This window comes from Vicugna pacos, chromosome 13 (assembly GCF_048564905.1).
Source record: "Vicugna pacos chromosome 13, VicPac4, whole genome shotgun sequence".
Lineage (NCBI taxonomy): Eukaryota > Metazoa > Chordata > Mammalia > Artiodactyla > Camelidae > Vicugna > Vicugna pacos.
The window spans coordinates 34977363-35005190 of record NC_132999.1 but is presented as its reverse complement, the minus strand read 5'-3'; the positions used below and the strand labels follow the sequence as shown (position 1 = coordinate 35005190).

Here is a 27828-nt window from a genome sequence, read left to right as displayed (position 1 = left end):
GTGTACTAAACACTTAACCCAGACTCTGTTATCAAGTACGTGACCAACGTATTTGCTGAACATCTTCTTCACTTGCCAGATGAATAAACAGACCAAGGACTAGAGGCCCTCAGGCCCTGACACCTCTACTTGCAAACTTACAACTCTGTCCCAAAGAAAAGCACCAAAGTGGGTGGGAATAGCTCAGTGGTAGAGAGCTCCTGCTTAGTACGCACAAGGTCCTGGCTTCAATTCCCAGTCCCTCCATTAAAAAAAAAAAAAGGTGCCAAAGTAATTTGAAATGAATTCATATAGAATATATTTTACTCTTTAAAAATAAAACTTTCAGCATAGCTAACATCTATACAAACTACAAAAATAAACATCTTCATATAAATAATTTATGTGGTGGGAGGTAAGCAGGTATAGAGAACCTACCCAGGAGTCACCAAGCAGTGGGGGACCAGGACCTGCAAAGGGTGCTGCAGGATCCCTCAGGCTTGGTCTGCTGGGGGCAGCAGTCTGGGCTGGGGTGGGGGGAGTACAGGGCTGCACTGCAGCCTGAAGTGCTGGCTTTTACCCCACCCAGACACAGGCACAGAGGACCCAGGGGTGCAAGGTTGCTCACAGCCTAGAGGGTGGTGGTTTTGCATGGATATCAGGGAGGTCTGTGATGGCCGGTGGTGGGGGGAGGGGATGCAGGCAGGCAGCAGGATCAGCAGGGCTCTTCAGGAGTCCACCCTACATTCAATAACCCACCCATGGTTTCCCAGTGACTTCATTTGGCCCAAACAAGGTCTCCATGCTTCAGCTGCTGTTTCATCAGGTGGCTGGACATTGTCCCCTAGAACTGAGGTTGCTGGAGCCATTGCCAGCTGGTGTGGCAGCAGGGGACCAAGTAGGCTCATCAGAGGCTGGGTGGATGTAGGCACCAGGCAGTGGGGGTGGGTGGAAGGCCACGGTCATAGAGGTAGTCACTCTGGCAAAGCTTCGGGGCTGGGTGGGGGATACCGACCATCTGAGCCCTCCTCCCTGTGGAGCTGGGGGGCTCAGGACCTCTGGGCTCTCCTTGTACATCTGTACCACCTGGGGGGAGACACAAGCCCCAGTGAGCTCCGCCCCCTTCAGCACCTCCCTGGTGCAGCACCATGACTGGTGGGAAGCTGGGGTCCTTGTTGGTCTCTAGCAGGACATGAGAGCTGACGTGGGACAGGATGTCGAGCCCTGAGACAAACCCTGCACCTTGTCCTGGACCCTAAAAGGCTAAGGTGGGTCCCATGAAGAAGTCAGGAGGGCTGAGGGGCAGGGAAGTTAACGTCTGGGCAAAGGGGGAGGTTGCCACCTTCAGTTGGTGGCACCTCATCTAGAGGGGTCCTTGTAAGTTAAGCCCTGTCTGTTGACCACTGAGGGCATTTTGTCCTGGCTCTGTCCTTCCCTTGCCTGTCCCACCCAGTCCCCTGGGCTGGGAGTAGAAGGAGGGTGTGGTCACCTCTGGTGGGGGGCCCAGGATGGACAGCAGCACAGGCAGCAGCACGAGCCCGTGGAGGAGGCCCACAAGTGTCAGTACTGTCAGTACCACGAAGAAGTACCTGGGGGTATGTGGGGGTGGTCAGCCCTGGCAGGTCCTGTGGACAGCGCAGGCCAGCCCCACTTCCTTGCCCCAAGCCTCCTCCTACCTTACAATGAAGTCAAAGTTGGAACCAGCAAGCATGAGCAGACCCAGCAATGTGGAGACGGCCCCATCAGTCACCGGGGCAAATGTGTGCTCTAAGGCCCGGGCAGCCCGCAGGTTCCGGCTACCCTGGGCGGTCAGGAAGCCCTGGGGGAACAAAGTGGTCCTGGAGCTACTCTCTGCCAACCATGGCCAACTCATCTGTGTCCCCAGGGCTCACCCATGCTTCGGCCCACAGAAGGCCAGGTGAACTGAGTTCCTGGAAACCATCCAGGACGCAAGCACAAGTCCATATAGGTAACACGGCATAGATGTGTCTGGTGAGACACAGAGAAATGTCTTGAATAGGCTGGCAAACTAGACTGTTGCATGTGTTTTGTACATGTTTTGTCATAACACAGCCACACTCATTCATGCAGATATTATCTACAATTATGCTACAATGGCAGGGCTGCCACAGAGACGATGTGGCCTGCCAATCCTGAAATACTTGCCATCTGGTCCCTTATAAAAAAAATTTGTCAACCCCTGGTCTGGAAGGATGGACACCAAAAGTTCTAGTTTATGTCTCAGGGGTGGCATTTCAGAGAATTTCTAATTCTTTCTTGGTACTTTTCTGTATGTTGACTTTTTTTGGTCTCCCAAGCAGTATATACTGTTCTTATAATCAGAAAAATAATAAGGCTTTTATGGGGGAAAAAAGAAGGGAGCTGTTTGTGGGGTCTGATCAATGGCCTCCACCCAACCCTCCTCTTCTCCTCTGCCAGAGAACACCAGGCTGTGGGAGAGGCCTGCCTGCCTGTGTTTGGCTGTCTCTGTCTTGGTAGAATCTCTCCTTTATCCACCACACAGCATCCAGCTGCCACCCCATTTCTTTGATCCCCTTCACAGTAAATCCGTCCAAAAAACATTGTTGGTTCCCATTTTCTCACCTTCCATTCTGTCCTCACCTCATTCTGGTCAGGGCTTTGTCCCTCCTTTCTACTGAATTGGCTGCTTACTTGTTTGTTTACTTGTTTACTGTTGATCTCTATACTCTAGGATAAAATCCTTGAGGATAAGGCCTGTTTGTATTGCTATTATCTCCCCAGCTCTTAAACAGTACCCAGCACATAGTAGGTGCTTAATCAATATTTGTTGAAGACTGAATCAGCTGGCCCACCCCTCCCCCAGTGCCTGTGCTCACCAGAGCCACGTGGACGGTGAACTCGACACCAATTCCCACAGAGGCCACAAGGATCACCACGGGGATGGCGCTCAGCTTGATGCCCAGGAAGCCCATGATGCCAAAGAGCTCCACAGTCATCACTGCCAGGACCAGCACCTGGGGAGGGCAGGGATCACCCAGGGCTCCTGGGAGCCGCAAGGTGTGAGAGTGATGGATCTCTCCAGCCCCACCCCTGCAAGGACTCACTATAAGGACTGCTGTCCAGGGGTTGAGCAGCAGTAGGGCACAGACGAGGAAAGTGCACACCAACAGGATGCAGACCGCCAGCAGGAAGCAGCGCCGCAGGCCCAGATACTGCTCCCAGAAGAGGAAGGGGGAGCCGCTGGGGTAGGCACGTACCCCAGCCTGGCCTGCCTCGGCACACGCTGCCCGGGCCCCCTCGATGGCCTCCATGAAGTCTGCAGTCTTCTGGAGGCCGTGCAGTAGAAAGGGGAACTGGGCAAACTCCAGGGGCTGGGCCGCCGGGACTGTGGAGAGGAGGGGGTGAGGGGGAGGGTGGCCAGTGAGCACAGCAAGGAGTGGGCAGGGCCTTAGGGTGGGGCCTGTGTGGGCCCAGGCCTAGGCTTTTTGGGCTCCCCTGGGACTCACTGCGAAGGTTCTCCCCGGTGGTGTCGTACTTGTCATGCAGCCACTCGGGAGGTGGTGGGTAGAAGTTGGCCTGTGAGGCTGCCAGACCCAGGGGGTCACTGCTCACCCACACAGTCAGCCCTATGTAGAAGAGCTCAGGTGGAATCAGCCCCTCCTTGTCCACCAGCTTCCTTGTGGTCAGCTGCAGAGGCAGAGAGGGCTGAAGGCCTGGGCCTGTGAGGCCTGGAGCCGCTCTGTGCTCCCTGACCCTTCCAGTCCTCTCCCAACCTGGCTGAAATCCAGAGGCTCCTGGGCATCCCCGGTCTGGATGAGCAGCTTATAGGCCAGGGCTCCATCCTCAGAGCCATTGCGGTACGAGTGGCGGGTGATGCGTCCAGAAGCCCAGTCCTGGTCAAACGCCGCCTGGATTCCTGGGAGAGAACATGGTTGGGTAGGGTACGGTTGGCCTGGGTAGGGTATGGTTGGCCTGGGGCTCTGGGGGCTTCTGCCGGCAGCAGCCCTCCCTGCCAGTCTCCTTGCCTCTCACCCTGTAGCCAATTGCGGTAATAGTGCAGCCAGGTGCGGGGCGCCTGGGTGGCTGGTGGGGGCAGCACGGCCTTGAGGGAACTGAAGCGCTGGTGCAGATCAAAGAGGGCGCGTTGGGAGTGGGCGTAGTCAAAGCCACCCTGTGTCACCAGGGCCACCTCGTACAGAGAGAAGTACCTGAGCTGGGCGCTCAGGAAGGCATGCTCCTTGGTGCCCCGAGGCACAACATCTGTCAGGGCCAGCCCATCTTGCACCAAGGTCGCTCCATAGAGGCTCAAGCCCAGAAGAGCCCCAAAAAGTACCAGTACCATGGCCTGTGGGAAACAGCAATTAAGCTGGAGGCCCAGGGATACCTCCAGGCCCTCAGGTGGTGGGCCAGGCCTCTGCCCTTCTTCGGGCCCAGAGACACCTAAGAAGCCTCTGCCCTGTCCCACCTTGACTTGCCCGGGCCTGGAGCCTTACCTTGGTGTGGGACTGGAGCAGAAATGGTGCAAACTGAGAGCGGGCAAAATGGGCAAGATTCCAGCGGGCACAGGGCAGGGACCTGCAGACTGCCTTCTGCCTTGTACCCTCCTCCTGGCCTAGAAGGTCCCGTGTAGACCCTCCTGGGCTGAAGAGCTCAGAGCCCAGTGGGTCAGAAGGTGGGGGCACCAAGTGGGCTTGGGGAGGCAGGATGGTGACCACATGCTGGCTGCTGGCTTCACAGTGGGCAAAGGCTTGAACCGTGGCAGTCAGGTGGGCAATGCCCACTGGAACTGTCCTATCCCCCAGCTCCTGGGGCAGAATTTGAATCACACGAGCAGAACAGGGGCTGGAAAAGGCAGAGAGAGGGGTGACAGGTTGTGCCTGGAAATGCTGCTGACAGGACAGGATGGGATGGGGCCGAGGGAGGATGGCCTGGTGGGGTAGGGGTACCTAGAGAAGCAGCAGAGCACATCAAGGCGCTGGCAGTGGCGCCGGTGCAGGTCCAGGCTGAGGACCGCTGGGAAGACAAGCATCACGGCTGCAAAGTTGCAGCCAACCACTATGGCCGCCTGGGGGATGGACAGGAGGGGCACAGAGCCTGGATGAAGCCTGTCCCCGGCTCCATGCCCACCCTGAGCCCAGACCCTACTCGTGAGGCCTCACTTGCAAGGAGAAGGCCCGCAGTGCAGGGATGGGAACCACAGCGGCCATGAAGAAGGCGACCATGTTGTTGATGGATGTGAGTGCGACGCTGGTGCCTGTGCGCTGCAGACACTCTCCTGTGCGCTCCTGCCAGGACAAGGTAGAGTGAAGGGGAGGCTCGGGAACTTGGGACAGCATAGGAGCGACAGGAACAACACAGCAGGTAACGTTTGCTGAGTACCCGTATGTGTCATGCACTGTTCTAAGCACTGGACTTGAATCACCTCACTGAGCCTCACAACAACCCTTATGACACAAGCACTACTATTACCCCTGTTCATAGATGAGGAAACTGAGGCACAGAGAGGTTAATTACCAGCCCAAGATCACTCAAACCAAGAGGCTCTTAACCCCTATGCAGAACTGCCTCAGATGAGCCCAGATCGGAGGATGAGGCCTCACCTGGAGAGGGGTGCCAGGTGGAGCCTCTGTGAAGGCATGTGCCATCAGGAATATGTCATCCACACCAATGCCCAGTGCCAAGAAGGGCAGCACCTGGAGGGGCACAGGGGTGGACAGCTGGAGGAGCTGAGCAGCCTGGGTGGCTGGCACCCATCTGCCCTGCAGTGCTGGTGTACCTGGGTAGTGGCGGCATTGAAGGCTATGCCAAGCAGGGCGCAGAGCCCGAGGCCCGAGGCCACTGCCAGGGCCACCAGCAGCACCCCGGCAAGGCCCACAGCACCCTGGGACTGGGCACAGTCCCATCGCAGCATCGTCACGCAGGCGTAGGCTAGCTGTGGGGAGAAAGGGCAGTCTCGGGTAGGGGCTCCTAGGGTGGGCTCCAGTGGAGGTGGGGGCAAGGCACATGGAGGAGGACCCACCATGAGCAGGTAGCCTCCCACCACACGAGCAGTGCTGACTTCAGAGAAAGCATGCAGGATGTCATCCAGGGTGGTGGAGGAGAAGGCGTGGATCTGTTGGGACGCATTCTCAGGCAGGGCCTCCTGGGCCAGCTGGAGAGATGGGGTAGTGTGAGAGGCAGGAGGAGGGAGTGGCCGCAGGGCACCACCCTCACCATCTCCACACTGACCTGCACGAAGCGCCGCTGCCAAGCCTGCAGCACTGTGCCGGCCTGCTCCTCGCTCCAGCCGATGTCGTGTGTCTGGTAGTCGCCCCGGAAGTGCTCATACAGCTGACGGGGACTCATCAGCAGGAAGGTGCTCTGCAGGGCCTCTGCCCTGGCGGGGGTACAGGAGAGCTGGGGGTCAGTGCTGGCCTGAACACCCAGGAGGGGGTGTGCAAGGGGCTTTTGCTAGAGCTGCATGGACCCAGGGTGTGTATCCCCACATGTGGGGTGCCCTTGCCAACCCCTAGGGGAGGCCCTACCTCAGCAGCTGTCCTTGGGAGTCTCTGGCCATGCCTCCCAGCAGTAGCTCCTCCTGCCAGTGCATGAACTTGTGGGAGAAGCCGTGACAGCCCCCCCTCAACTCCTGAGCCACATTGGGAGCCTGGAGGGGGAAAGGGGAGGGGTTTATTACCTAAGGTCCTGGTTGTGGATAACTGGGTGTCTCTGGGCTGATACCTCCAGGAACCACGCTTGCCACAGAGCTCTGTAGGCCTGAAGTGTAGATAACTATTTTCCTGAACCTCTTACCTATTCTGTAAGGGAACAGCTGGTGTCCTGCAGAGAGGAGGCCACAAGAGGGAGCAGAGGCCTAGCAACAGGCCGCTGGGAGGAGCTGGCATAACTGGTGGTTTTGGAAAAAGGGCCACACTCACAGGACCACACAGAGACTTAGCAAACTAGGTAAGATACCATGCTTAGCTAATTTGTCCTGTTTCCCTGTGCATGTTTATCTGATGAAGTCCAGCCTTTCTGGGCTTAGAAAACGACAAAGAGATCCACATACCACTTAAGGGTCACTTAGGAGAACTGAATGTGAATGGAACACTGTGGGTGTCCAGCACAGTGGGGGCAGAGTAACAGTGTCAAGGAAATGGGGGGCAGAGCACAGAGCACAGTCTACTCTCTCCTAGAACAGGGGAACATACCAGGAGGGGAAAGGGAAGGAAAATAGCCTTCCTCTGGCAGATCTGGCTGGAACCCACCTGCCTGCTGTGATGGTTAGGAGCACTAGGTGGGCAATGGAGGTCGTCTGGGTGCAGACAGGGCCGCCCCACGTAGGCCTGGCCCACCTGTGCCTTGTCTAGCAGCTCCCGGAAGCCCTCAAGGGAGGCAAAGGGGCCCAGCTCCTCCAGCAGCTGCTCTGGATCCAGGTTGGTCCATTGGATGTCGGGGCGGCCCCTGCAGGGAGTCCATGGTTAATGAGGATCAGGGATCAATTCTAACTTTCTAAACTAATGCAGTGGGACCGAGGTGGTACCCCACCCTTCTCCTAGCTCCTCATCTGTCCCTCTATATGGACAGTATGCAAGGCTCAGCCCATCAGGCTGCTGCAGTGAGCTGTGGACAGATATAAGGGACTGAGATGGGGACAAGAGGACAGACGGTACATAACAGAAGGAAAAGACCCCGAAAAGCCTCACTGCGTCCCTTTTCAAGTCATCTACCCTCGGTTCTGATACATACCCATACAGGTACCTGCCCGTAAAAGGTTTTCTTCTGGCCTGGGCAACAGCTGAGCTGACACCTAGCTAACTCTCCCTGGCAAAGTCTCTCTCTGGGGATCTCCTTTGTTCAGATCTTACAGATCTTTGTGTTTTATTTTGTCTATATAAGACAGGTCTGCCTTTCCTTCTGAGGTGAGGATTTGATCATCATCTTTACTCCCACCCCTCTTTTCTGCTGGGGAAGTCCCAGCAGGGGATGAAGCAGGGCCCGGGAGCAGCTGTGGTGGCACTCACGGCAAGTAGGCAGAGCCCCCTTGGAGTTTGGCTCCCTCCCAGAAGCAGTCGAGGGGGGTGAGGATCACGCACGGAAACAGCTTCTCAATCATCTGCCAGGGACACCCCAGGCCACATCAGTCCTGTCCCTGGGCTCTTTTCTCCATGGACTTTGTAAGATGCCCTCTGCAACATCCTCACCCCACAACTTTTAGCAACCCCCGACCCTGAGTCTCTCCAAGTCCTCCCCTACTGCAGAAAAGGTCCCACCTCTACCTAGTCTCAGGGGACAGCTTGAGATACTCACCCGCTCAATCATTCCATTCTCAATTAGGGGAACTCCTGACTTGTAGCAGATTTTGTTCAGATCCCAGGACCTGCAATGGCCAGGGGCACAGGAGATCAGCAGAAGAGGGGGATTCCTGCTCCAGCCCTGCTGCAGCACATCTCACCCTCCAGCTGCTCAGGGGCTCAGCCAGACTCACTTTCCATAGAGTGATACTTGCACTTTACTGGCCGTGAGGGCTGCCTGGAGGTGGAGGCCAAGCGCCTCAGGTGTGAGGACATTCTCCCCCTCCCGGCGCGGAGTCTGTATCAACATCTGGGAGGTATATGCAGCCTCCTCTCCCAGCTTCTCCTTGGTGTACTGCAGCTCCTGGCTCACCCGGCTGCCTGCTGCCAGAGCAGAGAGAGAAAGCTTGAGGGGAAGAGCCTCAGTGGATCAGAGCTCTGGGGGACGTGAGACCCTAACCCACAGAGGCCTCCCAGGACAAGTGGAAGAAGTGCTGCTGAGAGGAGCCCCTGCTTTCTCCCTGCTGGCCACGCGGACTCCCCACACTCCTGGACCTCTGCTCTGAATCTGGAGTGGAGGCCTCACCTGTGTGGCCCTATGCAATTCTTGTGCGACCTAAGGTTTAAGCATGAACTTGGTTGCCTGGGTTTGAAGCAAATGACTTAAAAATGAGAGATCAGCATGAGCCGGGCCAGACTGGGGTTATGGGAGTGTCCTGGTAAGGGAGCCCTCACCCAGTCCCTCTCTCCTCTGGTGAGGAGAACAAGGAAAGACAAAGGGGCCGACAGGGAGGCTGCCATTGGAGGGTCTCCTAAAAGAACAGATCCAGCGCGGGGGCTGGTTCCTAGTTCATGTTGTCCCAGGCAGCGGTTTATATCCATACACCGTTTTGCAGTCCACTCTGCTGAAGGGGTAGGGAGTGGGGTGCCTGGTGATGATGGCTCAGTGGTGGCACAGGTAAGGGGGAAGGTCAGATGGTCTTTCAGTGTGATGCTGTCAACATACTGCCTCCGCTAATGGAACTAGCTCATGTACCCTGGCAGAGGTGCCATCAAAGTGGATGGGGGGAAGAAGACCCCTTGCATCAGTCTCACTGTCCAGACAACGGGGAACGCCAACGCCAGGCCTGCCTTCATCTCATTGATCAAGTCCTGTATTACACTGGCTACAGAGGCCAGCTCTGTAACTGGGGTCTGGGGAGGCCAGAATGCTGTGAGGGATGCTGTGACCTGACTATGGTTTGGAGGAGGTGAGGGCCAGGGCGAAACCATCCCAGAGGCTTTGTGGACTTGGTCTGTTCTTAGATCCAGTCCTGCTTCCACCTGTCTGGGGTATCTTCCTGTAGGTCAGTGCCATCCCTGGGGCCCACATGTACTGCTTCTCTGAGACTCCAATCCCACCTCAGATCATCATGCTCCCCAATCTCTTTTTCAAACCCACATAATCTCCTCACTCATGAGAGCCCTGAACCCTTGGTAACCCCCTAAAACAGATTCACCCATATGCTCACATCCCCCAATCCAAGACACATTCCTGGCCCACCTATCATGAATACAGTCTCACACAGCCATCCTGCCTCCTCCACTGTCAATTTTACCTACTCTTTTTCTTTCTTTCCTGACTCCTCACTCCTTCCGCAGGCCTGTACTGCCATGTTTATTTCACCAGGCTTAGGCTAGAGCTGCCACAAGGAGGGACAGAGGGGAGGGCAGAGATCAATTACCCACAGTAAGTGAGTTTGCCAAGGGGAAGGAGGCATGGGAGAAAGAAGGAACCCACATAGAGCTAACACAAAAGCAAGAGAAACAAACACACAATTTAAAATATAACATCAAAGAGAATAAAGAATCCTCAGAGAAAATGAGGAAGACAAAAGATAAGTCGCAGCTGACAGCAATGATGACAGGTATGAGGACAGGTGAACTGGGATGTATCGTGCAGGTAGAAGAGATAGCAGGGGTAGGGGAGAGCATGAAGGCTCTATACAGACCCGGCTTTGAGTCTTGGCTCTGATGCTTAGTCTGTGCTTGGGGCAAATTACTTAGTCTCTCTGACCCTCGATTTCCTCATCTGTGAAATAGGGACAATGCCTACCTTGGTAGAATTAGAATCAAAACAAGCAAAGTACTTAGGAAGTTGTCCAGCACATAGTAGGTACAATAGTTGCCAGGAGAGAAATGATGTGACAGAAAAATGAGAAAGAATTGGAGAAAAAAGAGACAGTGAGTGAGTGAGGAAGACGTAAGAGACATCACAATCATCACATTGGTTAAAAACTTTACAAAAGGGAGAATATACCTAGCTAGCCAGCATGGGAAAAGAGTCCACTTTATAGGTCATCTGCTAAATACAAATTAAAAACAGTAATAAATTACCATCTTTCAAATTAGCAAAAATTAAGAAACTGGTAGCACTCATTCCTGGCTTACAGGAGCGCACTGTAACCCACCTACAATAGATGGTTAATGTGGTAAAATATTTGGAGGAAAGCAATACTGCAATATGTTTCAGGACCCTCAGAAATATTCATATTTAGTCCAGAAAGTTCACATGTAAGGACCTGTAAGCTACTGTAAGGGCTCAGGCTGTCTGTGTGAAATGGCAGCCATGGTACATTTTGAACAGAGAAGTGAGATAACCTGACTTTTTCATCACCTAATGATATATTCTGGAACTGAGTTGTGAATGATGAATAGGAGTTGGCCAGGGGAAGAAATTGGGAAAAAGGGATGTCAAAGGCTCAGCACTGCTGGGCTGCTAAGAGTGAGGCAGAGACAGTGCTGGAGAAGCAGCCTAGAGTGTGCTAAGGAGCTTGAACATGTTTCTGGAGACTCCCCAGAACCTAGTAGAGTGGTGGAAGGGCTCTAAGCAGGGGACTGACTTGGCCAGATTTAGATACACCACGGGAGGGCAGTGTGGAGGCAGATTTGAAGGTGAGGGAGAAAGATCAGTTACCTTATGGACCTTGATGTCCTCGGTGGTTCTCTGAAAGGCATTGTGATTTAGGGCAGCTGGGCCCCTCCCCAGACTCAGGAGATAAAATTTAATTAGTCTAAGAAGTCAATCACAGTAATTCCACTGTCCTTGCCAAATGAAGGCTTTAGGTATAGGATGCTACACAGTTCTTGCCCAAGTAACCAAATGGGAAGTTGGTGGGGGTGGAGGGGTGTCTGGTAAATTATTCTTCACTTTCAAAAAGGGATGCAAGACAGGGATGACTTCCCTTTTCTGCCACTGCAGCAGCCACCTTGGGAGAAGGTGATAAGCCTGAGGATAAAACCTCAACATGCAGAAGAAGGCAGAGGAGACAGAAGGAATCTAGGTCCTTGCTGATGTCCTTAGGTTTCTGAATTATCCATCCATGAACTTTTCTCTGTGTACTGCAGGCTTCCTGTTATGGGGGGATAATAAATCAATCTTCCTTCCTTCCTCCCTCTTTCCCTTTCTCTCTCTTTCAAGTAGCTGAAAGTATTCTAAATGATACAATTGGGCCTCAACTAGAGCAGCGGACACAAGGGTGGAAAGAAGGGGTGTGTTGCGAGAGGTTGAGAAGGAAGAATTTGCTGGTTTAGTAACCAATCAGATGAGCAAGAACCGAGGCTGACTCCCAAGGTTTCAGCCTTGGGTTTCAGAGTGAATAGTGGTTTCACCAATTGATATGTGGCTGTCCCCCACCTTCTAGATAGAACAATTTATCTCTGAGTCCTTTAGCTTTAAAATTGATCAGAAAGGAGAAGTCACATTCCAAATCTCACCATGGGAAAGCTGGAGAGGACCCTGGACTCTGGTCCAGAACTCTGATAGCTAATGCCTTGCTTCTTTCTTTGCTTTCTGTACTAGCAAAACAGGAAAGGAACAGAGAATACTCCCTCAGTCCTCACCTTGATCAGCTCCTCATTGCCTAGGGCATTTCTGGAAGAAGCCTCAACTACAAATGTACAGACAAAAGATCAGGTCAAGAGCAGTGGTTTTACAACACCCACAGCCCTGGCCAGCACAAGACAAGAGTGATATTCTGAAATAAAAAGAAAAGACCTAGGAATTGATTATTACCCTCGCACATCACCCTCCCACAAACAGCAGCAAAAATTCAGTGGGATCTAGCCTGCCCTGTGCTGGAGTGTAGGAGAGAGTATGAGGAAACATGGAGGTTCAAGCAGTGTTTAGATGGAGAAGATCTGGGGAATGGAGAAGGAGGAAGAGGGGGGAGACAGCCTCCATTGTGGCAGGAAATCCAAGAGTCATTTGGGACCACCCAGGCAGCAGTGGTGTGGGTGGGGGTATGTGTACGTGCGTGTATGCACATGTGTGTCCTGGGGCTGGGGGCAGGCAGGCACAGAGAAACATCTGCTCTGGACCCCAGGGCTGGCCTAGAGTGTGTATATATGTGAGAGTCTGCAGAAGGCTGGGGGTAGGGTGGGGATGGGGTGTGGGAGCCCAACAGGCAGGCAGGCAGGCAGGCTCCAAGAAACATCTGCTCTGGATCCCAGGACTTGCCAGCATTTGAAATTACTCAAGGGTGTGAGACTCTAACCTGGGCCTTGCCTTTGGGTGTGGGCCAGGGCTGGGGGAGGTTTGGAGAAGCCCACAAATGCAAATTTCCCAGGAAAGAAAAGAGGGGAGTTTGACTCTGTTAAAGGTTGCCATGTGAAACCAGGCCTCAGGAAAGGAGGGTTATGTCAAAACTATTAATAAGACATCATTTTAATCCAATGCTTCCATTAGGAAGTGAAGATTTGGTCCCATCTGACTCTGCTGTTGTCTCAAAATGCAGATTCTGCGCTGCTTTTCCAGTAAATGGTTGCAGGGGGCCTTGGTGTATGGGACCTCTCCTTGGAGACTTGCCAGATGATTTATTCGGTTTCCCTAGCCTTCCAGGTCTAACTTTTCTGATTCTCTTGGTCAGATGTGATCTCTCCGTGCCTTCTCTTATACAACATAATCATTTTCTGCTTTGTATTATATTGTATATTATATCTCAGTATATATTTTACTTCCCTTGCTAGTGAAAGATGAATCTTGTTTTAGTTGCCTTTTCAAACCCTGCAGTGCAGTCAAATACACATAAAGACTGGCAGTAAATGCTAAGTACATTCACCCACTGACAGATAACTGTTCCATATACCTATTCACTGGGCTCCACCAACTGCAGATGTCCATTTATGGGTGTGGGAGGGAGCAGTGCCTCTAGAAGCCCAAGCACTGGTGGGCAGCTGCCCCCTCCAGACCCAGAGCCAGGCCCACTAGAACTCAGTAGCCAGCTCTGCACCCTGTTCTTGTCTTGGGCTCACCATACTCGAGCAGCTATGGCCAGTGTCCACAACTCACCTTCCACCCAGAGCTGTTCTAGGTCTGTCTCAATGATGGCCACGCGGAGACCCAGTGCTAGGGCCCCAAAGGCCAGAAGTCCCAGGAAGAGCACTTTGCCGCAGTGTCTCTGGATCCCGCAGCCCAGAGAGAAGAGCAGGCCCTGGAAGTAAGCACGAAGCCAGAGTGGAGCCTTCAGGCTCCCAGCTAGGATCTGGGGTGGAAAGAGAAGGGTCAGCCAGGTGTTACTGCAACAACACATGAAACAGTTCCCTTTTCTCCCTATTACACCCTCTGCCAAGACCTAGCTTCTTGGTTTCTGGATGCAAGACAGGGAGGACCTACAAAGACCCAGGCCCAAACTTGGAAAAAGATTTAACTCCATTCCCTACTTACCACCCAAAACACACCCGAGGAAGGCATAAACTCGTTTTCTGAGATTGGATACCTATATGCACACCTGTTCTCAGGTGGATAGGGGTGGACGCACAGACACACTCTCACTGGCCAGATGCCGAGGAGACACAGACACATACACAGGGCAAGTAGTAACACATGGCACTAAGAGACATTACACCTTGCAAAGAGACAGACCTGGGGTCTCTAGACCTGGTGCCAATCTTCCTTCCTCCGGCTTCCCCTCCACTCACCTGGGGTGCTGCGGATCGAGCTGGGGATGTGTAGCCCGGGGGCAGCTCCCCGAGGGGTGGAGGCCGGGCCATGCTGGTGGGGATCGGGGTGCGTGGGCACCCCCAACCCGCGTTATCTGGGAGCCCCCATAGGCTTGCCCGGTCCGACGTAGCGCGGGGCCCCGCGTTGGGACTCAGTGGAGACGCTTAGGCGCGGATGCAAGTGGGCAGCGGCGGCTGTGAGTCGGCCTGCAGGGCGGTGCGTGCCCGGGGAGCGGAGTCGGAGTCGGAGTGGATGCAGCTGCAGGAACAGCTACCAGCCCGCACCCGCGTTGCGGCTCGAGGTGGCGACCGCAGTGCCGAAGAGGCGTCTGTAGTCGCAGAAAAAGGGAGCGGGCCGGGACTACGCCCTCCCATTGGCTGAGCAGCCCGCAAATTACCCGGAGCCGTGCGGCCGGATCCGCTGCTAGGCAACGGCGCCGCGGGGGGCGGGGCAGGAGACCACCCAGGCAGGGCCACCCCTTGCCTCCCTTCCCCGCCCTCCCGCAGGGCCTTCGGGGAGAAGGTGGGAAGGAGATCCCGGAGAGGCGATACTTTCGCCAAATAAAAGTCAGGAGAGACCAATACTGAGAAAAGGTATCAGCTGATCGACCCAGTCAAAACCCAAAGACTTCTTTTCACAAATCTCTGCCTCCATTCTCTCTCTCCCCCTTCAGTCCACTCTCTCCACTGAGACCAAGAGTCATCTCTCTAAAATGCAAATCCGACGGTAGCTCCAACATACAAAGCCCACTTGGAGCACAGGGCCCTGCGTGATCTAGCCAAAGTCTTCGCCCCATAGTTCCTTCACACCCACTCAGCATTCCTTCCAGCCCTGCAGAGCCACATGTAATTTCCTAAATCCAGCGTGTTATTCCATGCGTTTCTGCCTTTGTACATGTTGTGGCCCTTTTGTTTTGGCAGACCACCTTCAAAACTGAACATGAATCAATCACCCGCCTTTGAGGCCTTCCTTGGGTCACACCTCGCTCCTGACAGATAGTTGCTTCTTTGTGTTCCTGACAACATTCAATTTATATATTTATTATTTGCGTTTATGATACAATTAATGTACTTGAAAGTCAGCCTCCCTCACTAGGACAGTAAGTAGGTGCTCAATTGTTGAGTGAGTCATTTGAGAGTTACAGAAACCAGTCTTGGAATGGACTGGAAACGGAATAGTCTTTATTAAACGTTCATCAGTGATTCCATCTGAGTGTGCTGTTTCTGCCAGGTTCCTGACTGACTAACCCTGAGTGGCAGATGAGGGTAAAAATCAAGCTACTATCAAAGTTTGGGAAAGAGAAAAAGTATCTCTGACGAATTCATTACTCTATAACACAAGTATTCTCTCTGGCCAATTTCTTGGTCGATTCTTCCAGACTTGTTTGTGATTACATCATAAACATTTCATGTTACTGCATAGTCTTTGTATCAATCATTTAGAGAATGTCCTTAGGACAGATTCCCAGAAGTGGGGGTGTTGGGTCAAAAAGTATGAACCTTTTTATGGCTCTTGCTACATATCACCAAACTGCTTTTTGAAAACTTACGTCAGTCAACACCAACTCCAGCTCCTCAGTCCTGGGGAAAGGGGAACTTTAGGGCAAAGGGGTGAACATCTACTCTCAGTGGTCCATTCATCCACCAAAATGCCTGTGGAGGAACTAATACATGTATGATGCTGTTGGCCAAGTAGTGACTATACATTAAAAGCAGCATATGTGCATAGCACTTTGTTCTTTCCTGTCATAGAAGAGAGGGTCCTGTTGTGGATATAGAAAGTGGAATTCAGCAATTCTCTGGAAATAGAAATAGCCTATAAACTAGGCTGTATGGACTCCTGGATTGCTCTTGCAGCTACTTCAAAAAATGAGTATGGCTGGGTATCATCAGGACTGGAAGTACAGAGGCTTTGTTATAAGTAGCCTTTGAGACCTCCTTCTTTCTTGCTAGATTTAAAAGACATAAGGTCCATGAAGAAATGTTCTAATCACCTGGGCTTTGGGACTCTGTTTCCACAGCAGACCCACCATTGCTAACAACCGTGGTAAGGTCCAGCATTTTTATGGATGCTTTCAGGGCAGAGCCTGTCTGCTGAGAAAATTTCTTGCCTTGTAAAGTCCAAAGACCAGGGTGGGAGAAACTGGTCTGCAGTTCCAACCATTCCAGCCCAGGGCCTAGTGCCCTCTGCTGCTCTGAACTCCAAAGTGTCCTTTCTTCTTTCCCAGCAAAGTGAGTTTCTGAGTGCACCTGAGCTCAACTGGGGCGAGTTAAGGCCACAGACCCTAGGGAACAGGAAGGGCAGCAGAAGCTCGTTTTTCTCTCTACAAGCAGCCTGCTTCACCGTGGAATAGCCTGGTTAACAGGCCACTTCTGCCGGACCTGGGAATGTGTTTTGGGTCCAAACCAGAGAAGTTCTCCAAAGGAATTCTAAAAGGAAAAAGTCAATCACTCATTATCACCAAGGAGTAAATCTACTGATTAATGAGACAAATATTTCTCAAGGTCTTTTATGGATCCACTCCTTTGCTAAGCTTTAGGGTTGTAGGGTACCTGCTTTTTAGAAGTTCATAGCCTAAGAGGGAACACAGAGACCAGAGGGGAAACCACTGTGACGTGGGATACTCAGGGAGGTTTCCAGAAGTGAGAGGAACTGGATGGGAGAGGTGGGAGGGTGACAGAATCTAAAAGAAGACAAGGTTCAAGGTCTTTCACTTACTTGCTATGAGATCTTGGACAAGTCACACACACACACACACACTTGGGGAAAGTGACCAGCCTCACACACACACACACACACAGTTGGGGAAAGTGACCAGCCTCTCTCTCTCTCTCTGTCTCACACACACACACACACACACACACACACACAGTTGGGGAAAGTGACCAGCCTCTCTCTCTCTCTCTCACACACACACACACACACACACACACACACGGGGAAAGTGACCAGCCTCTCTCTCTCTCACACACACACACACACACACACACACACACACACACACACACACACACTTGGGGAAAGTGACCAGCCTGGCTTCAGGGTAGGGTCCATCTGGGAGGAGCCAGGGCAGGCCTTCTTTCCCTAGCATTCCCTAAACTACTCATTCACCATGCTTTGGGCTGGATATGTTATCCGGTCCAGGCAAAATCAATGACCCTGAAATGTGAAGGAGGGAAGCAGAGGCCCTGGCAGCCTCCGACTACCACCCAGTATGGTTAGGGGCCAAGCCTGGGAAGGCATGCCCCTTCTTTCAAGGCAGCTTTAGGCCAAAATCACCTAGTCTCTAGTGCCAGAGGCAGCTACCAGAGATCAGAGAATGGCTTTTTGCCTTCATGGTGGGGGAAGGAGAGAAGATAAGAATCAAAGCAGAATTTCCCCATTTATCCCTGACAGAAAAGCCCCTGATGCAATCATCCTGGGTGGTGGCAGATGGCTCAGGTTGAGGACAGGTCATCCTGACCTCCAACAGAATGTGTTCTCCTGCCCAGCCATCAGGGCTGAGCTTTCTGGACCTTCTATCTGGGTGGTCCTCCCCACACCCCCTTCCCCTTTCCTCAGACACATTTAACTATTTAGAAAGCAGCATACAAAGACCTGGCGGTACATAAGTACCTCCTTAGGTGTAGGGATGCCTGTGGATTAAAAAAAGTGTACTCTTTCCAATTCTCTGGAATTAGAAACAGCTTCTAAACTAGCTTGCGCAGACCACTAGATTTCTCTTGAAGATCCAACTAAACAGAGTTCCCGTTCTTTCCACTGTAGGTGGGAGTGGGATAGCAAGAGTAATGGGGAGAACTGGGAAGAAGTGCAGCCTCCAGCCTTGGGAAAAAGCTTGGAGGGCAGTCTTGGCAGTCAGCCCCCTTACAGGCTCAGGGAGCTCTTGCTAGCAGGTAGGGGAGAGGTATTACTGAGGGAGGGGTTCGTGGAGCAGAAGCCATCAAATTTTGTCTGATTTGGCAAGTTCTCAGAACCCTGTTCCTCAACACCTCCCCAGTCCTCCCTGATTTGGCACTGAAGGCCCCCTTCCTCCTCTCCTCCACTTCCCTCATGGAGCATCACTGGGAGAGGAAGGGCAGATTCTGTTAACTCTTCTGCCTGCCTGGCTCTTCTGGCTTCTGTCCCATGGAGAGGTGGCTGGCCAGTGGACATTCAGTTGCTCACTAGATTTCAAACCTCTGTAGATGCTGCCAAAAGAAAACGAAAACTGTCCCTGCCTTCTGGCAAACAAATAGAGCAAAGAGAAGAGAAACCAAAGCATCTTGGGCACCTAGCCAGTTCTGGAGTTGTTGGAGACTATAGTAGCAGTGTCCTGAGCTGGCTGCTCCCAGCTGGGACTCAAACTCAGCAAGGCCTTCCCCTGGGGAAACTTCACCTTGTCTGTTTTCTCCAGCTCCTTTCTTCTCTTGGAGCAGGAACTGTTCATGGGTTTGTGCAAAGGAAGGCAGAGAGGCTTTTCCTCTACCTTACTACTGTCAGGGTTCCAGGGGCTCAGTGTGGAAGATCATAAAGGGGTATGGGAAGGCTCTGGGACAGTTTAATCAACCCCTTCTCTTCCCCCACCTCACCGTCCCTCCAAACCCATCCACCTCCACTCCCTTTCTGTGGTCAAGGAGCAGTCTTCTGGCCTCTTGGGCTACCCAGAACCCAAGAGTCAGAAAGCTCTGAGAGAGGGGAATAAAATCTAGAAACAGGAAGGGCTTTTAAATGTCACCAAGTCCAACTTTCCCATTTTGCAGATGTGGAAGCTTAGGGACAAAGGACAGACAGGATTGGCCAAAGCCAAACATTACAGAAGGTAGGTCTTCTTCCAATCAGGCCAAAACTGTCTCCAGCATCATCTGAGCCCCACAAATTTAATTTCAGTTCCAAAAGAGATCATCTTGGAGGAGGGTATAGCTCATAGTGGTAGACTGCATGCTTAGCATGAACAAGGTCGCGGGTTCAATCCCCTGTACCTCCTCTTAAAAAAGTAAATAAATAAGCATAATTACCAAAAGAGATCATCTTGGGCACCACTACACCCCTTTACTCCCACCTCCCCTGTGGTCCTGTTGATTTCAGCCATTCTGTGGGCCATTTCAGCTCCTGTCTGATTAGTGCAAACTTTCAGCAACCTTGTCCTGACCAGGGGGAGGAACGTGGAACTCTAGAGCAACCAAGAAGGCTGGTGGAGGTGGAGATCCCCCAGGGTAGGAATGCTCATCTAGTCTCTCACAAGTTCAATGAGAGCAACTAAGATTCAGGAAAGATCACTCAAATGAACTTGAGAGACTTCAGATTTTTGAAGCAATGTAGAAACCAGTATTTCAAATCACTCTTTATAATTACTGCCACCCACAGTGGGCACATCAAGAGAAACCTTTACTTTGATAATTCTAGGGGGTGAAATCTCACCCCAGGAACCACTTTCATCTTCCACCAAACACCTGCAGGTTGTAAAAGCAGTGTAGGGAGAGGCAAGAGCAGAATGTACATGTATTTGAGAGTGGGGGTGGCAAAGGGAAGGTAGACAGGGCTCCAGAAGAGCTCTGAGTATTGAAATCTCATTTCTCAATTATCTGATGCAGGAGAGTCTGTATAGTCAGGATAGAAAGGAGTGCAGCTAGAGAAGAGTCAGAAAAAATTTCTAATGACGATGTAGTTGGTTCCTGGCTCTTCCATACCAGGTTGGGCAGACCTCACTAAGGGAAGGTAAAAAGGAGTCTGGCTTCTCTCAAACCATGGCTTCCTTTTATTGTTCTTGCCTCCTCTAGAACCTTGGGGATAGGCTTGTTGGCTGGGCAGGGGCTGCCTCCTGCTTGCTTTAAGGGTCTCTAAGTGACAATAGTTGAGCTAGAGAAATTGGTCAGAGACTGGAAGGGTGGGAATTGAATGGCAGGGGTTAGAGGGTGAGGCTGGGCGTGGGGTGGTGGTAGCGGCCAGGAATCTGTGTGGCAGGTATGGGGGCAGAGTAGGAAGTCTTCGGTTGAAGCTCAGAGGCCAGGCTGTCCAAACTGGCAGCTGTAGATAGGGAGCATCACATGCAGAGGCAGCAATGCCAGCAGCTAGGCCTATGGGTCTAAAAGCCTGATTAGGGTCAGGGACTGAAGTATGCCCAGGTCCTTTCAGGTGGGAGATGCTTTTACGGCCTAGGCTAGGCCAGCCAGTCAGAAAGGAGCCCTCCTAGAAGCTTTACCATTTGATGGCTGCAGCCTGATAACCTAGTGCACAAGAGCTAGGCCACTGTGTACTATCCTGTTCTATACGCTGGCTCTAGATGGTCTCTACAACATGAACACACACTGTGATCCCTGGAGCCCACCTGATGTGGAGCGTGGGACTACTCCCCAAGTCTCCAGTATGCCTTTGTGAGCCCTTCTTTTATTGGAAAATAAATACAGAGTCAAACAGGTGGGCCAGCCAACATCTGTAGTTCTGAGGGCCAAGAGGACGGAATCTGACTTGCTCAGAACTCATATCTCCATAAGCTGGTCATTCCCCACGATCACCTCATTCACTCGTTTGGCTACAAAAGAAAAAAGAAAAGGCTGTTTGAGAATTGGCAGCAAAAGATATCATTTCAAACCCAATTACTTCTGATTCTGTGTTCATAAACATTTAGTCCTCTCTGATGTGGCTCTGTGCTCTTGAGAAGCTCTTGGGAATACAACTTGTCAAAAGGACTATGGGACCCAACACCTTCCCACACAGGAGGAGGGGACTGATTCTCTACACACCTGGCTTTCAGGAGATGTCACATAGGAAGGGAACTGGAACTGATTCTTAAAGGATGAATAGGGTTTTTTCAGACAGTAAATCAAAGGGAAGGCATTCCAGGCTGTCAGAACACCATGAGCAAAGACATAAAGATGTAAGAAAGGGGAATGTGAAAAACTGTTGTGTGACCAGAGGATAGGGAATGGGGGAAAAGAGTGAGAAGAAGCGAGACTAAACAGTTGAATGGAGATATCTGAAGGAGAAAGGGAGATGTCATATGTAAATAATACCACATAGTTTATAGGGATGTTGTGAGGTTTCAATGAGGTAAAGAATCATTGAGTGCTTGATAAATAGTGGCATTATTTTTATAAAATCCAAACCAACGAGGCCCTCCATGACCTGACCCTTCTCTACCTCTCCAGCTTCATCTTCCATCATTCTCCATTAATACCTATAAGCCATACTATTTATAGCTCTAGACCTTAGTACATGCTGTTCCCTCTGCCTAGAATGCTTTTCTTCCCCTCCTCCCTAAATGCCCCAATCAAGCAGCTCCACTATATATGACGCCTTCCCTTCCAAACTGTTCACTTCCTGCTCTGTGAAAATACTCTACTTAACATGTATCTCTGTCTACATCATTGTATCATTCTCTTCCACTTCACTGTAAGAATCTCAATGGCAGAGGCAGTGGATTTATGATCATACCCTAGTGTCTAGCACACCTACTGGCACATGAAAGATTTCAGACGTTTGGGGTAATAACAAGCATAGAGTATGCTTATGTAAATGGAGAGCTGAAGTCGCAAGGAAGTGAAGACTGGTAGAGTGGAGCGGTTCAAGGAATTGTGAAGCAGAGGGGTTGGCAAGTTTACTGATGAACACGTTTAAGTTGTCCAAGATGTCTGGAAAAAGAGAAGGAGGAAAGAGGAAGACTGTGAACCCTCAATATATTTAGGGGAGTGCCCTGGAAGCTGACCAGTAATGGGGAGAAAGATAAGAAGAGGGTTAGCTTTTAAGGAATAAGAGCTACAGAAAGGAGGCAGTGAACCAATGGTCTGGAAGGGGTAGGGGAAACCAGAGGCATGCTGCCTACTTCTTACAGGGGCTAGGAGAGTTTTCAGTCTTCTGTTGGCTCAGACAGAAAAGGCTGACCAGCTGGCTAAAAGTGGATTCTCTCTAGGTTATCTTGGCCTCTAAAGGTTCAACAGCTTTCTTGCCACATTTGGGGGCTTGGGTGTGACCCTGATAGGTGTGGCAGAACCTCTGACTTTCCTGAGGCTCTGCTTCAGCCTCAGAAGGGTTTGATGCAGCAAAATCAAGATCCTTGATGACAGGGCCAAAGCTGATAGTATGAGATATTTTGGTTTCTTCATACTGCGCATAGCCTGGAGCCTACTTCTTCTCTGTCAGTAGAAAGGGGGTTTCTGATGGAAGCTTTGGAGACCTTTAGATTTCAGACATGTTTTCTGTTCCACCCATCTTTTCAGCTTTGTTTCTTGCTATATCTCCCTTGTATACTATATTCTAGATTTTCCAAATGATGTCATAGTTCCCAGCACTTGCTTTTTGCCTTCAAATGCTTGCTTACATGGTTCCCCTTTGCTTGAGACGTTCTTCCCTTCTGTATATTTGGTAAACTTTAATTCCTTTCATTTCTTCCTTCGAGATGGTATTTCCAGTCCTTATGCCAACTGACCAATTTCTCTTTTATGTCCTTAATTAACCCCGACAGTCTTCTACCCTCATATCTACAAAACTTTATAGTACTCATCTGTGCATCTATAATAGACTATGAGTAGCTGGACAGCAAGAGGCAAGTCTTATTCATTTTTATACCCCCAGCTTACCAGAGCCTAGAATATAGTAGGCGGTAATTGTTCGTTGAAAGTGTGTGTGTTTGGGGGCTTATGTGAGGGTACAGATGTAGGAAAAGGAGCAAATATAGAAGGCCTCTGATCCTCTTATCAAAGAGAATATAATAATTGACACATCTGGTGCATTACAGCAGGAGTGCTTGGGGATCCAGAGTACCTTCAGGCCTATTTCTCTAAAGTTCTCTAGGACGAAGAAAAACCTAGGTCTAGGCCTTTCACAAAGTTTGTTGCTATGGCACTATATTTGACAGAGGCAATCTCTTGCAAGAATAAAAGGTGACAATGCAGGAAAGGAGAGCTCTGAGCCATAAAGATTTGAATCCTAATTTGACTTTGAGCAGATTACTTCATGTCTTTGGGCATGAGATGTTTCATGGGATTCAATAGATGTAAAGAGCCTTGATAAGTATTAAACAGAAGTTACAGAATGGTGCTGGGTCTGGCCTGCGGACTCCTGCTCTAGGAGGTGCCCCTCTTTATACTTTACAGCCACCTGCTCCCTTCAGTGAGAAGAATGGGAGGGAGGCCCAGACAGTGTTCAGGCTGCTAAATTCCCAGGGCTGGGGCTGGTCCTGGAGTGTGACTGTCAATTGGGCCCCACCTTGGAGGTAAGACTGACCAGAAAAGAACAAAGGAAATGCTTCCCTGGCTAGCTTGCCAGGGCATGTCCAAAAGCTCATCTTTGCCATGAGTGGGTCTCCGCTTGTATCTAGACTCTGATGTTTGCTCTTCTTTCATCCAGTCTCTTCCTAGTTTCCAGGGACACTGGGATGTTTTGAAGACAGTTACAATTTCATTTAATACTCTTCTTGGTCCTCAGTGCTCCAGACCAGTGGGGCAAATGAGGTGTCCTTTTTCTGCTCTGCTAGGCTCCAAATAAAATACCTGCACCTTCTCTGGCTTGCCCTCCTTACTCTCCCCTCTGCCCCCTGGTCTGCTGTTGGCCTGGGGGTGGGAGAAGACTTGCTCACCATGATTTAGGGGAGAAAGATTATATCAGGCATTTTGGGGGAAGATGAATTTTCATGGAGATTCAGTAAAGTGGAAGAAACCTGAAGAGGAAGAACAAGCAGTACTAGTTCTGCTTGGCAGGGTTGGAAGTAGACTCCAACAAACACACTGGAAAATTTCTGCCACTGGAATCAGGTCGGGAAAGATCCTAAGGGGAAGAGTACAGGGGAGGAAAGTAAGTTGGAGGAAAAACCAGTGAGATAGAAGGGAGCGACAAGTCACACATGATAAGCTGCACTTTTGGGAAGCAAGGAAGGATTCCTGCTAGCCAGGACTTGACCTAGGTACCCACTAGGTCTACTTTCATGGCCAAAGACTGATCACTGTGGTCACAGGGGAGAGATCCAAGTTCTCTCAGTGACAGTAAAAAGAGACTCAGATGAAAAGTCCAATTAATCTCCCAGGTTTTGACTTTGTTGGCTATGGCTTTTTGGCTGGCTTGAGCAGGAGGTCAAACTTGGCTGCCAGGATATTTTCCAGAGATAATCTCATTAACTGAGCATGATGGTGGGGCGAGTAAAGCCAGAACCATTAGAAAATGCCTTGTTCTCCCAGTAGTGCTAGTTAAGGGCAGAGGGGCCAACACTAGTTCCATTTTTGGTGTAGAAGACTGTTATAGATGTGGTGACTATGTGGCATGCAAATGACTGGAATTTGGAGAGGAGACAGCATTACTTCTGAGGATGAATGTTTTTTCCTGAAATCCTTCCATGGGAGGGACACTGACTGGGGATTTTGCCATCCACTGATTTTCCAGTGAGGACCTCAAATGATGTCTGTCTGGGTCTTTCACAGTAACAGGTATTGATTGCTACACTGACGGCTAGGAATTTGCTTTCTAAGTATGGCTTAGTCTCAAAGAAAAGTGATAATGGGAACAGGTGACTGGCTAGAAATACCTGTGGCAGGAAGGCACTGACTACTATGCTGGATGCACTAGTCCCTCAAGCACAGAGGACAGAGCAAGAAATGTTTAAAATCCAGATCACTTCCCTAGCTACCTCTCCTTCAGGACCATTAAGGAGAGGGCACACAGTGTTAAACAGAGCCAGAAAGCCTAGGAGACGCTGCAGTCTGTGACATCTGAGGGGTCTGGCTAGCGCAACTCTATGCCTCCCTGATGGAAGATGATGTGCCTCAAACCCTCAATATCTGGCATTCAGTTCTCATTCATGCATTCTGCACACAGAATGAAAAGGGGTTCTTGCCAAGTAAAAGGAGCACCATTACTTCGTTGGAAGTGGGAAAAACAAACAGAAACTGTGAGGTTCCAGGCTCCTGCAACACAAGAAAGGAGGGTCCCTCTAGGGCAGTGGCAAATGGAGTTCATTCATTCAAATATGCCTGTAAAAACAACAAAAGGAAGCAGCTCCTGGCTCCAGGAGGGACTGAAAGAAACCACTAGGGGATGTTTCTACTTTTTGCTGAGCAGGAGATAATTTACAAAGACAAAGAGAAAGGAAGGAGGTGGAAGAAACACTGTGTTGGGCCACAAACCCAAATAGAAGAGAACAAAGAAGGACAGAGAAATGCAACGAAGAGAGGGGAGGGGACAGGATAAGAAAGCAGCCCCACAGACCAGCTGAGCAGCTGCTTTTGAAGCTCTGAGGATCCCTTCCAAGGCCTTTCATGGAGTCAGAAAAAAGGCTGGGGTTCTGAATCCTGTTTTTAAGAACTACCAACAGGCCCCAGACGCTCAAGAAACAAGTTTCTCTGCAAGCCAAGGTATGCCTGGGTGAACTGGTATGTGGAGCAGGAGAAAGAGCTAAGATCTGAGGTCCCTCAGGACCAGAAAAAGCCAGGATATGGAGGCCAGATACATTTTCCCTACTGGTCTGAGAAAGATGGACTAAAGACATAAAAAGGTTATTACTGATCAAATTTTGCTAGGCAAGCCAGGAGTGGCTTCTCCCTCTGGTCTTTTTGGAGGCTGTTTGGCAATAATTCAGGCTAAAGACCCAGTTTTGTCATGTACTAGCTATGTACCTTGGGTAAATTGCAACTTTTCAAAGTCTCAGTTTCCACTTCACCATGTGTCAATATTGAATCCCTACCTCAGAGGGCTTTTTTGAGAATCCAATAGGACAGTGCATGTGAGAACATTTTAAAGCTGTAAACAATAGCTGTAAACCAACGGCATTCTTGGAGGGCAGTGCCATCCATGCCTCCTGTGTTGGAGTTTAAGCTGGTGTCCCAGCCCTCTCACCTAGGCTCATACCCTCAGCCTGCACGTGATCAAAGCAGAAAGGACCAGTAGCTAGAGCACTGCTGCTAACCAACACTCCTGCTCAAAGGTTCCCTGGTGAGACACTGGGTGGAGTCTGTCTGCCACTAGCTGAACTGAAAATGCTAAATAAAAATGCCAGGCTTCCCTACAGCTAGGGCATGGGCATATGACCTAGATTTGATCTATTAATGCAGCAACTTCAAATTTTGGGCTGGGAACTAATGATACAAAGAAGTAGGAATCAGAGAGAATCCACTTTGGGATTGCTGGGTGGTTGGAGTTGCAGTGCAAGCTGTGATATCCAGTGTTCAGTGAAGATGGCAGCAGAGTCCTCACCAGAATGATTTGAAGTATAAATCTTGGCTGTAACACATTTTCTAAGCTTGATTCTGCAGCCACCGTCGAACTGTGAGCTACTCAGTATCTTTTTAATGAATTCTTTATCAGCTTAAATCAGCCAGAGCTAGTTTATGATGCTTATAACAAAGAATCTCATTGGTAAACTAGTGACACCCAGGAAAGATTTCCTGGAAATGGCAATTCTCACACGTAGAGGAAGAAAGTACTTGAAATGTGAGAAGAAAGGCAATGAGGAGGAAGAACTGCATCTAGTTTCAAGAGAAGAAATAAGGTTGAAGGGTGGTTTCAGGCCAAGGCCACATCTTTCCAGTTCATTTATCAGTGGTGCCTGTGGTCACCATAAATTTAGGAAAAAAGCCAGAAGAGATCTCATGATAACTTCAACCATATCACAAATGCCTTTCCTGGAACCCTAATTCTCTGCCCTGAAATGCCCCCAAATTTGCCGTATGGATCCAAAATTCATTCACTCATCTCTCCTCTTCCCACCATCTACTTATAAACTAGGATCTGTTCTGAGAGCCAGGGATACATATTGAAATATCCAATCCTTGGCCTGAGAATCTCAGTCTAGTAGGGAAGGTAGATTCATAGATAATCTAATTGCTGTAACTTGTGTACATATTTTAATAAAGGTATTGACGAAGGTGTAGAGGAGGAAGGAATGCTCAGTGTGGCTGTGGGGAGTCATGGGAAGAGTCATGGAAGATTCTACAGAGAAAACACTTGGGCAGAGTCATCAAGAACTCCAGAGAGGGAGAGTGTGCAAAGGTACAGACACAACAGCACGGTGTGTACTGGAGTGCTAGGTCCCTTGGTGTGCCCCAGGAGTTGTGTGTACTTCTCACAACATTTAACTCTATCTAATTCTCACAACTACACTCTGAGATAGGTACTTATTGTCTCAAGTTTTCTGGTTTCAAAAATCTGAGGTCTAGAAATTAAAAACCTAACCTGGTACACATCCAGTGAGTTGCAGAGCTGAGATCTGAACCCAGGTCGTTTTGAGTCTAAAGCTCACAAGGGAGGTATATGACTTAAAAAAGGGAAGGAGAAAAAACTGAAGAAGGCCTCTGCTTACTGAGAAGAAAAATGATGTGGCTTCTACCAATTCAGAATTGGTGGGGTTAGTTCCTTCAGCACCTCCCCTACCCAACCCTATTTTATGTTTAAGAAAAATCTCAAAGCACCATGTCTAAGCAGTTGAGAATGACTCTGGGAGAATGGCTTCTGAAGAAGCTAACCTTCTTTCAGGCTAAAAATCTACGGGACTACCTCCCTTAAATATCAACTTAGATGAGGCACTCAAGGACTGCAGGAGGCCAGAGCTAGTTCCAGAGCCCTTCTCTCTCATGCCTAACAGCCACTGTAAAGTATTGGTGCCAGTCTGAGTCTTTCAAACTTTCTGCTATGTTTTAAATTTGATAGTAAGGCTGC

The 27828-nt window shown here is 50.3% G+C and overlaps 2 protein-coding genes across 8 annotated transcripts in view; both read right to left on the bottom strand.

Annotated features, from left to right (window-relative positions):
* Nucleotides 1–277: 277 nt before the first annotated feature.
* Nucleotides 278–14817, bottom strand: PTCH2 (patched 2). Of its 5 annotated transcripts, none has more exons than XM_006200403.4 (22): nt 14193–14808; nt 13564–13756; nt 8429–8618; nt 8251–8320; nt 7965–8056; nt 7209–7404; nt 6486–6607; nt 6190–6337; nt 5981–6112; nt 5738–5893; nt 5562–5654; nt 5121–5246; nt 4908–5026; nt 4455–4803; nt 3994–4306; nt 3735–3877; nt 3468–3648; nt 3066–3346; nt 2838–2975; nt 1656–1798; nt 1469–1568; nt 278–1065 (listed from the first exon to the last, which is right to left on the bottom strand). In XM_006200403.4, the coding sequence occupies exons 1-22, from the start codon at nt 14262–14264 to the stop codon at nt 802–804; spliced, it is 3621 nt and encodes a 1206-aa protein (XP_006200465.1). In that variant the 5' UTR covers nt 14265–14808; the 3' UTR covers nt 278–801. The 5 variants fall into 5 exon arrangements, 4 of the variants coding, with proteins under 4 accessions (XP_006200465.1, XP_072830657.1, XP_072830658.1 ...); XM_072974556.1 differs by having other exon boundaries at nt 8450–8618; XM_072974557.1 differs by having other exon boundaries at nt 13564–13705.
* A 5682-nt stretch (nt 14818–20499) lies between these two features.
* EIF2B3 (eukaryotic translation initiation factor 2B subunit gamma) overlaps nt 20500–27828 on the bottom strand; it is a 105180-nt gene continuing 97851 nt past the window's right edge. For all 3 annotated transcript variants that reach the window (XM_006200404.4, XM_072974555.1, XM_072974554.1), the window contains exon 12: nt 20500–20722. In XM_006200404.4, coding sequence (XP_006200466.1) covers nt 20670–20722 — 53 coding nt within the window. In that variant the 3' untranslated portion in view covers nt 20500–20669. The remainder of the gene's footprint in view (nt 20723–27828) is intronic.